We start from the raw sequence: 13,597 nt of genomic DNA on the forward strand, positions 1-13,597 counted from the left end.
TGGCGAGAAATGATTACCCTTCGGCAGTCCACATAATTATGGCGGTCTATTGGAACCGGATATACATAGGCTGATCCCGGAACGCGAAACACGTAGGCCATTATGGCGGGTTTTAACTCCTTGTGTACAGTGGTCGTTATTCAGGCGGATATAAAATATATCCTACCGCTAGCGGAATCATTATACTTTACGCCTACCATCAGAATTTTAAATTAATAACAGGACGAGAAAGCCGCTTGAGTTATGATAAGGACAAAAGCAAAAATAAGCAACACCATTTGACCTCTGAATTACAAAGTATTGCATGACTTCATTACACGTATTAAGACAGACATCAGGGTTTAAATCCCATATTGACGAGGAATTACACTGGCTATAGCCACGAGAAGAGAGAAAGAGATATACTCGTTCTCTCTCCTCGTTGACTACAGTACACATATTTGACAGACATGATTTAAATCTCATTATGACCAGGAATACACTGGCTACATCTCGTTTTAGAAAAGGAATATACTTAACAGCGTTTACAAAATGTTTGGTAATAAAAATAACCAATGCGTTAACAACTTCCTAATTTTATCAACCTGCAAAATTAACTAAAACCTACTAAAATCAAAAACAAAATAGAAAATAAATACAAAAATCACTCGCACATTGTTTACGTTAACAATGCTTTTACTACTCCACGAAAAAACACACGTAAATCTGCCCCAATATGCCGTAAACAGTTTATGATAACGCCCGGGGTCGGCACCCTAATACATAACGATTTTCTGATTGTAGCCTACTGCCGGCCATCAAACGCCAATGGCTTCGGGTCCATCACACAAGGGCTTTTATTCGCGGGTCCTTAACAACACTCTTGCTATGTGATATTTTTTACGTTCGCACATTTGAAGAGCTGGACCACGCGACGATACATGTTATATAATAATAATATCAGCCCTGTATTATATGTTGTCCCATTGCTGGGCACGAGCATCCTTTATTACTGAGAGGGATTAGGCCTTTGCCCACCACGTAGTAGTCCACGGCCTAGTGCGGATTGGTAGACTCCGCACACCTTTAAAATTCCTATAGAGAAGTTCTCAGATATGCAAGGTTCCTCACGATGTTTTCCTTCACCGTTAAAGCAAGTGATAACTCACAAAGAATATACACATAATTTTATAAATAGAAGAATTGTGTGCCCTTGGTATTTGAATGCGGACTTTCATCTTCGGCAGTCCAAGTCTAATAGAGGTTTATGATATATTATTAGCCTTGCATTTCTGTGTCACTGTTTGGCTCAGGTTTCTTTTACTGATGAGATTGAATCCTTAACCCAAATATCCAGCTTGGTCTGTTTTTAACGTTGCTTGATACGGGATCGGCTTGTATTTGTCCAGTATTGAAATACCGATATAATTGCGGCAATAGACGATGTATTATTCATATTCTAACACTACATCTGAATTTCGTTTTACTTCCATCCGAAGAAATACATTCCGCCCATCATCAAAGGCACTGTGGTGGCGCATTATACAAAAAAAATAATGCTGAACACTGGATTATAAATATATTTATGAAACATGTTCATTGTAATTATAACCAAATAAAAAGGCCGTGCGAAAATAATTTTTCTAATAGTTTTTTCAATTGGAAACAGCACTACAATGGTCAAGTAAATTGCACGGAACGCAATTTTTGATAAGGTGACAGTGGCCATAAATCAGGGGAATTAACAAGAAGGGTCCCCGCCGCTGTGAAGGACCACGCCGTTCCAGGGCCGCATGAACAAATGAGGGTTTGTTCATGGAGGGATCGGTCGTGCTGATGTAGTTTTTTGGGTGTTCATTGCAGGAATGTTTTAACATTTTTAGCTGAGCCTTTGGACCATTGTGCTTGTTATATTTATATTTACGTATTATCCAGGTGGCTAAAAAATAGTTTGATCATATTACTTAATTATTTTTAGAAGTAAATAAGGTTTTCCATCAAAAAAAATATTCTTATTTCATTTCTATTACAATTATATTTTCCAAGAGAACTGAATTTCTATATTTCTAATTAGAACGACAACACAACTTACAATAGAATCAACAAATTTAATTCCCTTTTTCCCTCCAGAGTCCCCAATTCCCTTCATCCCTCCCTGCCCAGGTCATACCGGAAGGGAACAGATGGCGCGTCACCTCCTCCAGCAGGCCGGTTATCAATCACGCGAATTAACTGAAGATCTGCCGCAATAAGATTGGATCTCGTTTCCGAGACGTCTTGGCGCGGCGCGACTTTCTTTAATTGTTCTGAGGATATTAATTACTTGTTGAGTCTAGGCTTCGTTCGTAGATGGGTTTGGATTGGATCCAAGGTTTTTGTAATGTTAAAGATGGCGTTGATTGGTGAGTTTTCGGGGAAGTGCGTTAAGTTTTCCAGTGGAAAACTGGTTATAATCTTGTGGTTATTGGCCATATAAGGTCAGTCTATGGAATAAAAAGCCTCAGCCGCACTCTTTGAAGCATGAAGTAGAATTTCACTGGGCTGACAGGTAATTTTTTCTTTGAAAGTACAAACCACACCTCTATTACTTCTTGCGGATACAAATCTGGAGACATACCGTGATTACATTTCGTCGTTACCTCGAATCCCATTGTCTACTGAATTCGGTCGATAGACCAATCGTACAAGCTGGACAGAGGACTTCGTAACGGTCGCAGAAAACTGATGGATGCATGCCGCTTCAAATAGATTGTTTTTTTTACTCCCTGCAATAAAAATCCATATTATGGACGCCATTCTTGAACCTAGAGAGCGGAAGAATTGGGCTGGAAATCTTAAAGGGAGATCCATGTTCAGCAGTGGATTTCCAAATGCTGAAGGAGTAGAAGACCTATTGTACCAATGGGGCTGAGTTTACCCTTATTATACCTCATCCGGGTTCATCTATCAAAGTTCGCTGTTCAGTGTATCAGTTTCATTTATTGTAATGATCAGGCTTCATCTATCATCGTTTGGCGTTCGGCGTAACGGCTTTATTTATTGTGATGACCAGTGCAACAAATGTATCTGTTGCTCGAATTCGAGTAACGCTATTCAATCATACGAATAAGGGCAAAAGGCGGCATAATTATTCGACTAGCGAGAGGATATCTCGTCAGTCAACATTGTATATGGAATCTATTCTGCTTACTATCAGATGCAATAGGGTCATTTTCCCATGTTTGTCTATACATATTATTATAAAACAAAGTCCACTTTTCTTTCTGTCTGTATGTTATCGATTTTCTCAAAATCTACGGAACGGATTTTTATGAAATTTGCTATGGATATAGTTCAAGACCCTAGGAAGGTTATAGGCTATTTTCTACGCTGGAAACATATACTGAGACTTTTATCCCGGAAAACTCCTTCACGCGGGCGAAGCAGTGAGCAAAAACTAGTAAAAAAAATAAATAATCATCAGCCGTATCCGCGGCATTACGTACAGAATAGGTGTATTAGTTTGTCGAACCTCAGCAAATGGTCCACCAACTTCATTGAAAACTGTTTGCAAACACAAAAGGATCACCAAAAATGGTCGGGCAAGTGTAAAATCACCAAAAACAACGGACCGCGCCGAGCGTTTGATGAAAAAAAAACACGAAAGCCGAAAACCCGTGCCACTGACAGCGGAATAAATGGAATGCACATTGTTTCTGTATCTATGGTTTTGAATACGTTTAACTATAAATTAGCCTAATGTGACTGCGTACAAGTTTTGAACTTTATAGATAGTGATCATCTAATTCAGTAATTTTTATTATGTAAAATTTGATAACGAAATAATGTATTGTGTCTCAGTGCGTTTAATAAAATATAATAATTATAATTAGATTACTGAACACATTGTTTTAAACATAATAGCAATGTAAAATTGTCTCATTACTATATACGAGGAGAATCTACAGGTATTTTGAAATTGTCCAGCCTGAGATATATCACAAAGATACTAGATTGTTTGTACACCTTTTGTATTCTATTTTACTTTCATTTTTTTATAGAAGAGACTAACGGCCAAGTAAGTTACTTGCCTTGTAAAATAATCAAAATAGTAAGCCCTATTAAACACACATGCATCACACTTATATACCCAAAAGGGTAAAGTGCAACCAGGTCACTAACGATAACCCCATAACGATACGATACTATAGTAAACATATAAGCGACGGATTCACATAATATAGTACATAATCTAATGCCTTTAGGTCGATAGCGCAAGGCAGACATATCGGGCATCTGCTTGCATCAAACGTGGCATCAGATAAGGTAGGCTCGAAGCATTGTCCTGTAAGCTGTGCGTCGTCCGGCCTGGTTAATTTCCGTCTGTCCTGCCTCCTGCAAGACGGCACGCTGCAACTGTCATATTCATTATGTTCGTTATTCAAAATGAAATTCTATTTGCTAGTCTTGACGTTGTATAATCCTTTATGATGTTTACAAGATTAATATTGATTTAGCGTACAAGTTGAGAAGTTGGTTAAGCCCTGACTTCGTTTTTTATGTGTCTTTATTCGAATTTTATTTTAATTTTAAGCCCGTCTCCTATTATGCTGTCTAGTTGATCTTTGCACTTCCCGCCAATAACCTTATATATGTTAATTGCCTGACGATAACCAAGAGATAACCCTACGTAATTAATGCGAAGTGACCATCGTCGTTCTTAATAATGGATTAAATCCTCTTGAAGTCATTAACAAAAAGAAACCCTTTTTACAATAATGACGAGACGAGTACTCGCTCGTCTGACGGTTAACGTCTCGTCTGTCCATAAAGAGAAACAACACTACTCAAAACTTGGAAAATTACTAAGTGCTCCGATGCACCGTGCTCGTCGCTTCAAAACATTAGATGTAAGTGTTATAATAAAAATAATATCAGCCCTGTATTATATACTTTCCTACTGCTGGGCACGGGCCTCCTTTACCACTGAGAGGGATTAGGCAATAGTCCACCACGCTGGACTAATGCGGATTGGTAGACTTCACACACCCTCAAAATTCCTATAAAGAACTTTTCAGGTATGTAGGTTTCCTCACGTTGATTTCCTTCACCATTATAGCAAGCGATAATTCACAAAGAATACACATATTATTGCTAGAAAAGAGGTATGTGCCCTTGGGATTTGAACCCGTGGACATTCGTCACGGCAATCCGTTCCACACCCAACTAGGCTATCGCCGCATTTTGTCCTATAATACTGACATTTAAAAGCTAATCAGTATAATGATCGGTTTACATCGTAAACACAAATTCCATTTCTTTGTAACAAAAGCCGCGACGTAAGCAAACTTCGAATTCATAATTCCAACAAACAAAATACCTACCAAATTTCAGAGCCCTTGATGTAATTAATTTCAGGAATTTCCAGCTAAATCCCTTTTTGAACTCGGCATTATCAAAATCTCAAGGAGACCATAATGATTATTAACCGTTAACTCGTTTGGGGTTGTTTATACACGCTCTTTTTACCCGACTACGGGAAAGCTAAAGAGTTATACTTTACAAAGCGTCAATAGCATAGTTGAGAGACTCGTGGATTAGAACTTGTACCAAAGCATGCAACTGTGACGAAAGGTTATATTTTCCGAAAGAAAACACGAGACAACATATAGGCACTAATATGCATAAATGCGATGCAAATCGTCCTAATGATAATAAGATTCTACACAAATAAAGGGAAACAGACGAATTGGGTTATATGGATTCGTCACTAACATGCAATTCTGTCTTATCTAAGTCACGTATGTATTCTTTGAATTATCACTCGCCTACACTAGAGGAAAATATGACAAGGAAACCTTCAGACCCGGGAAATTTCCGTAATCATTTCAAAGGTTTTTGCCAACTCACTCTAGGTCAGCGTGGTGGAATAAGGATTAAACCTCAGAAGAGGCCCGCGTCCGATCTGACATTACCTAGATAACACTAGGGACTTCTTCTCTATAACAGTCTTACATATACCCGATGTTATGTTCTCAAAATTAGCGTGAAATGATATTCTATATGCCAATTTCTATACTCTGAAAGTTTAAACAATGTTACTAGAATCATAGGCATATAAAAAGGCCTCTGGGCTATTATACTATTCTTAAATTCCATCGTATCACCTAAACTATACATCCGATTGTAATTAATGAAGTATCAATACATTCATTATTATACGAACGAAATCAATATAAGAGATATTAAAAAATCGACCAAAAAATCGAATCGATCCAAAAAATAATTAATTAGAAAAAGGATTTCATATTTATTTTACTTTATTGGTTTAGGTGCATTTACTGTGGTTAGCTCGAGGTCTCGCCTTGTTGGTGCTGTTTGAAATTGTACCTGTAACCACATAATTGTTTAGCAAAGATAATTGTTACATGTAAGATTACACCTTAAGTGAAGGAGTCTCGATTGGGTATCCTTTGGACTATGGTTCTAAGCACAATACGAATACTGTTGTGTTGTGGTTTGAAAGACATATTTTGTTCTGGTGTCATCACTGGACTATTTTATAGAATAAGCTCTAATACGAGTATATCAAAGTGTTTACAGGAGTGCAGTACTTTGCACTGCTCAGTTCTAGTTGCTTTTATAGTTAACATATGTTAGGCTATTAGTAGTATTGAATTTAGGATTTTCACTCGGATGGAGATGCGGACATAATAGAAATAAATAAACTTTCCAAAAATCACATTTCTTATAGAAGGTAATGATAGCCTAGTTGGTTGTGGAATGGACTGCCGAGACGAATTTCCGCAGGTTCAAATCCCAAAAGCACACACTTCTGATTTTTCAAAAAAAATATGTGTGTATTCTTTGTGAATTATCTCTTGCTTTAACGGTGAAAGAAAACATCGTGAGGAAACCTGCATATCTGAGAAGTTTTCTATAGGAATTTCGAGGGTGTGTGAAGTCTACCAATCCGCACTAGGCCAGCGTGGTGGCCTAATCCCCTCAGTATTTGAAGAGGCCCGTGCCTAACCGTGGGACAATATATAATACAGGACTAACATTATTATTATATATTTACACTTCTTATAAGAAATAACAACGATGTCCGCATTAGGCTTTGCTTTTTTCATGGACATCAAAAACATAGTTTAAACGGACAAACCATATACCAAAGGACAAGCTAGTATGATTAGTTATCCACCTAAAGTCTTGTTCAATATTGACGTTTCTGATCCATCCAGTTTATAGTTTTGTTTCTAGGATTACTAGTGTCCGAACCGTGTCAGCTAATAATTCCGCTTGTGCAATTCAATTACTACAAAATCTTTTGCACCATAATTCTAAAACTATATTCCTCTTGCTATGCAGTTTCAGTAGTTAACAGTTAAACAGTACCCAAAACTGCTGGCTCACCGTTCCTTCGTTCAATAAACTTTAGAATGCAGAAATCAACGTGCAATTTAGTGGGTAGGTCGCGTGTGCGACAGTCTGGTTAGACCACAGTTTTGTACAGATCTACGGACGGTAACGTGCTAGCGTTGTTTTAGTTAGAGGAATATATTCACTACTGAGAATGCTATGTAACAAATGACTAAAACGCTTTTCAGTGCAATTGAGTGCATTCTAACACTTATTTTCTAAAAATTAATTGTGTATTTTTTGTGAATTATGGCTTGCTTTAACGGTGAAGGAAAACATCGTGAGGAAAACCTGCATACCTGAGAAGTTCTCTATAGGATTTTTCGAGGGTGTGTGAAGGCTACAATCCGGACTAGGCCAGCGTGGTGGACTAAGGCCTAATCCCTCTCAGTAGTAGAGAAGGCCCGTGCCCAATAGTGGGACAGTATATAATACAGGGCTGATATTATAATACTTATTGTTTTGTCACAGCCGCTTCGTATTTCATAATCTACTGATAACATCGAAGTACAAACATCAAATTCAGTATCCGTCTCTGGCATTCACCCTATCTTTAATAACTACAAAGAAATGTTTGTTGATAAATGATATCTCCAGTACTCATACACAAGACCATTAATAACAACACATTACCAGCTTCACTAACATAATAACATCGCAAACCTAATTTGCCGCTAACAAATCACAGCATGAAAATTATCCAGCGAAGACAGAGACCTCATAACGAATGACATCTCCACAGAATCTAGAACTCACAAACATTCACGCAAATTAGTGTATTGGAACGGCTGCCAGTCTATTACGAGGCCCAAGAATTCTTTGGTGAAAGAGCAAAAAACAGACAAAAGCAATGACATTTATCTAATTACGGGATCGCGATAAGGGCGCGCGGGGGTGAGGCGGGGTGGCAAATTCAGAGTGGGGGGAGATGACAGCTCGGGATGTTGTACCGCAGTCGTAGAGAGGCCGCGGTACGGATCGCACGCCCCCGCGCACCACATTTTGGCGATCGCGCTCGCAATAAAAAACTTATGGAGGAATAAAATTTAGTGTTTCTGCCACGATGAAGTGAAAAATTATGTTGTGGCCGTAAAAACAATGTGCTTTATGTGTACAGTTTGATATTAGTGTGATGATAATATTTTTTTCAAAATGACTGTACTTCTCGTTTTGGGATTTTTTGTTGGTGAGTTTAATATAAGTACCTATTTATTAATTAAAAAAAGAATAATGATACATTACAGTTATTGCGAATTATTATAAATTAATAGACTAAGTATATATAGAGTAATTTTCTCGCTTGCTTATTACTTATATAAATATATTAAATCAGTTTAAAATTGAATTAATTGCAAAACCTTTAATACTTTTAAACTGTGAGTATTTTTAATAGCAAGCAGTTAGACTCCAAGGGATTCAGGAATTTTAATACAAAGCTTTTTAAATCGCATCAAGGCTACAAATTTAATTTATACGGCTTTGACTTCTTGGTCTATACTATAATTTCTTTTCGTTTGGCCAAAGCAAGAGAGAATTCCGTGTTCGTTGTTGCGTTTTTGTTTTTTAACCGATTGGAGAATATTGATGAAGTATTCACGGTAATTTTTATGGTAAGTATTTTATTTTCTCGGTTGGAAGTAGATCCTTTCTTTGTATTGCTTTTACTCAAGATTTGGGTCTCCTATCAATAATATATAATATGAATATCGGGTTGGTCTAGGACGGTACTCCGACATAATGTTCGTTAAGTCGTATTGATGCGTTTTCACTATCAATTCTCTGTCAATTTGGTGTAAATTTTGACAATGAATTTGAAAATAGCATCGCTATGCAGTACCGCCCTTAGAAAGTGGCAGATGGGGCAACTACCTAGGTCTTCAAGCTTGCAAGAAGCGTAAAGATAAAATATTACTCTCCTTCGGTAATTGGGTAGAAAGGCCTTGAAAAGCTCTGCCGCCCAAAGCCTTGCATTAGAAAAGGCCGCTGTCACTAAGATTTTACGAATGTTAAATTCTGTCGAAGCTACCGCCCATGAAATGATATCAAGAGGATTCTTTCGTATTTTGCTAAATTCTAGTGACGATGGGAATAAGGAATAGTTCTGTACATTATCCTCCTCAGTATTTTAAGTATTGCGAGCGTAATTAGCAATTAATATAATCGTGTGATATAAATCATCATGAATCATGTTTACGATCTTAACTAATGAAATCTTACCTCAACAACAATATGCTTTGTCTTTTTGTCATCTTGACATTTGCAACCCGTGACGTTTGACCTTTTGGCGGTATATTTTATTAAATTTCCAAAGAAAACATGATGTCGCGGTCCCTTTTATTTACTTTAGAGGCATCACAAAATTCTTCAAACGTCATAGATGGCGTAATATTATGATAGGATGATTTACAATTATATTACTGACTGCGGAGAGATAAAATCTCACTAGATGCAGATTTTTACTGAATTTACCATCGGATTAACCTCAATTTTCAATAAACGATCTGAATCGCTTTTTTTTATCTATCGCGAAAATGGACCAATCAGAGCAAAGTTTTGACATGCTTACAAATGAGTTATTTTCATTGGTTCGTTCTCGGAATCGGATTGAATATTGGGATTGGGATCGTTTATTGAAAACGGATGTTAGTGAAATGACTTAGCACTTCTAGGATAAGTCAATGATCACGGAACATTGTTCAATCAAAACATTTACCTACCCAATTGATATTCTTAATTGCGTTGGTGAGGTTACTACCTAAGCAATACGTTACTAGCGTGGTCGCCACTGTTATGAGGGCCCGGGTTCGAATTCCAGGTCGGGATAATTGTTATTGGGTTTTTTTCCTCAGTATCCGCCCAGAATCTAAAATGTGTGCCTTAGTCACCTTAATACATTTGATAATAGTTGTTATAATTGTAAATATCCTACTATGAATGTCATTTACGCCGGGCAATGATAATGCTTTTGATTGTCTCGGTGGCGTAGTTTAATACAACTGCAGTGTTGAAAACTTAGGTTCGATCTCCCGGTCGCGCAAATTGTTATCGGGTTTTTCTGCTCAGTATCAGCCCAGAATCTGGAATTGCCCGATATGGCGGTAGTCTCGCTACCCATCATATTATGAGACAGAACACATGGCGAAAAGTGGGTGCCGTAGTTACATCTGTGCCTATCCTGCGGGAATAAAGTTCTTTTACATCGTATCTCCCTTAAAATCTTCAACTTTGTTGGCAGAATGCAAACATAATGATTAATAACTGTTGGCCATCTCCAGCGCAAACTGAACATCTCTCGGGTATGAGCTGGAGATTGATGTCGGGATCTACTTTTTCCTTATAAAAGACATCTTCTGAGGCTGTCCTTCACGTGTCTCACGAAGTGAAGTTTAAAGAGAATTTTGTAATTGTAGTAATTCGGAAGATTACCGGAGTTTGGAATTTATGTCCATTTGACGCTTAGCTCGCTCCATGTTATAGGATCGACTATTATAATCGATGGATTATAAATAATTATCGTATCTGATAAAAATGCGATATTAACTTTTTTAACGTTTTGTTATCTGGGTAGTGTTTACTACCAAATCCATTAAAATAAAGTTAGTAAATGATTTTGAACTAAGGCTTTTTTTCCTTTATTAACTTTTGAATTACTTGGTTTTAGTAGTAAACAGTACCTTGATGATGAGACGCTAAAAAGCGAATATCGCTATTTTCCTAGATACGATTTAGTTATTTAGGAGCCATATTGATGGCAAGGGGTAGATGCTTTGGCGACAACTTTGCTTAATGCTTTCGCTTCGCGTGATGTGGAGTGTGCAATTTTTTTTAATACATCAAATTGAAGAGATGAGCATGCCGCTCTTGATGTCGCGACATGACCAGCCATAAACAGTGACAACTTTTAATTACAAACCATTGCGTGGCAAACCCTAGTTAGGTTTTTTAACCTAGTAATTAAGGTTGTTATAATGTCTTTAATAAAAATACAATCGTGAACACTGCTGCTTGGCGGCAGAAAGACATTGCGATGGAAGCAATATCTTTCAAGAAGCTCGCGTACGAGACGCATATCACCTAGTGAATACTTATATCTTACATTTTTTATACGTGCGCGACAAAGTGACCCCACTGTCCCTGATGGTAAGTGGAATGGGTTTCATTAGAATGTCGACTGACGAGAGATGATTACCCCTTGGCAGTCGACACAATTATAATACCATTATCAATGTTACAAAATATAGTTTTAGTAACAAAATTACTATATTAAAAAAAAAAAGAATAACTGTAATAGTCGGGAAGTCATCTCCACCTACCGCTGATACGTTGCCGTCATCATCAGCCTGTCAGCTAGACTCATAACGGAATTCTTACTTGAGACAACTCTGGCCATGAAGGACGCGATGCGTTTTTAGTGTATAGCATTAAATACCACAACTCCACAAACATTTCAGAAGCACTACTGTGGCGTTTGAGGCCCTAAAGATGTTGTAGGCTACTCCTATATTGCCATATGACTTATTCGTATTATTAGTCCAGAGTTGACACGTGTAGAACGACTTATACAACTTACTTATATGTACCTATACATTACTAGCAAATTGTTTATTGCATAACACAAGTCCACGCTTTTATTTCTAAATACTTGACAAAGTGGCTTAGTTAGTATCTTTTATATTGAAATAAATAACATTTAAGGTTCAAAGTGGCTTAAATAATTAATTAGCTACGTTAACACAACTTGTTAAGTTAATTTTCGTTAGCTCTCGAGCACTGTCCGTGACGTTATATGTATTTTAGCAGATTCAAATAAAATAATTATGCCAAAACTTTCACTTATTATAGGGCAAAGTATGGAAGTCGATGGAATTGACTGTGCCAGACATGCCATTATAGCTGTTATTAGTTATTGATTGAAATTTGTAATTAACGTTTGCAATTATATTATTTCATCATCTACAGTACAAATTATAAACGTATAATAAAAAATAAGTTACACCGTATAAATACAGTTTAAAACTTTTATTTATTTTAACTCCAAATTATTTAGTGTTTTCCATATCGATTTTAAGAACTGCAATCGTTTTCGGAAATAATTAATCGAATTGTAGTGTTAGTTTGCAGAAGTTTAATGATGTGTACGTAGTTATGATTTTTTATTCAAAATCTATACATTTCTTTATTATAATTATGAAATATTGGCATTAGGTATCCCATTTAATTAGTTATTCATAGTTTTCGCTTCTTTGAATAATAAGTCTATTTCTGTGTTCAAGTTTCATTACATTCCATGTTCTTTCTATTCTTGTATTCTTTGTGTAAATGGGAGCGTATTTAACCTATAAACTATATGATTCGAGTTTTGATTGCCAGGTCGGGTAAATTTTTGCCTTTTTTATTTGTAAAAGTACATCTATGTTAGCCAGAAATAACATTTTGTGATAATGATAAACATGTCCTCTGTTGCATTCATCATCAGCCCGTTCCATTCCACTGCTGGACATAGGTCTCTCCCAAGGTACGCTACAGAGCCTGATCTGCTGCTTTATGCATCCAGTCGCTGCCGACTCTCTTGTATAAGTCGTCCTTCTGTCTGTTGTTGCAATATGTAGTTAGAAATAAGATTGGCAAAGTCTAAGAAGAGTAGATACGTCTTTACGTTGGTAAAGAAAAGTCCATATGGTTCGGAAAATAGCCCTTTCGGAGTAATAAGACAAGTTAGTGTCTATGAATATTATAAAGTTCGTAAAAAGTATTGGATCACTAAATTTTACGTGTGTTAGTACTGACATATGACAACCGTAAATTTTATAAAATTGTTTTTACGAACACTTTGGCATTTATAGACGTTTTCGAACAACTGTCCTAAGAAATATAAGTCGTTTTTGCTGGCAAAGTTACTCCACTAGATCTGATAAGTAACGTCTCAAGGCCGGCATAATTGTATCTACTGGCAAGGGATAATCACCTCTTGTCAGTTGTCTGGTCTTGACTCCGCTTATCATCAGGTGCAGTGGAATCAGTTTGCTGAGCCCGCGAAAAAAAAATAGAATGGACGCTAATAAGATATATCGCATATTTCGACGGTTGCAATAATAAAGACAAATTGAGTCCCTTCTCTTGCCAGAATTATGTCTTACTGGTTGTAAACCAGATAGCAACGGTTCCATTATTGTTTTTACAAATAATTGACGAGACGAGCAAGTAGCTCGTCTGGTAG

At 36.9% G+C, this 13,597-nt stretch overlaps 1 protein-coding gene across 1 annotated transcript in view; it reads left to right on the forward strand.

The window, feature by feature from the left end:
* The first annotated feature begins 8,350 nt into the window (after positions 1-8,350).
* Positions 8,351-13,597, forward strand: part of LOC115450371 — a 39,094-nt gene continuing 33,847 nt past the window's right edge. The window contains exon 1 of the mRNA XM_030178371.2: positions 8,351-8,566. Coding sequence (XP_030034231.1) covers positions 8,533-8,566 — 34 coding nt within the window. The 5' untranslated portion in view covers positions 8,351-8,532. The remainder of the gene's footprint in view (positions 8,567-13,597) is intronic.

This window comes from Manduca sexta, chromosome 12 (assembly GCF_014839805.1).
Source record: "Manduca sexta isolate Smith_Timp_Sample1 chromosome 12, JHU_Msex_v1.0, whole genome shotgun sequence".
In the NCBI taxonomy this organism is placed as follows: Eukaryota; Metazoa; Arthropoda; class Insecta; order Lepidoptera; family Sphingidae; genus Manduca; species Manduca sexta.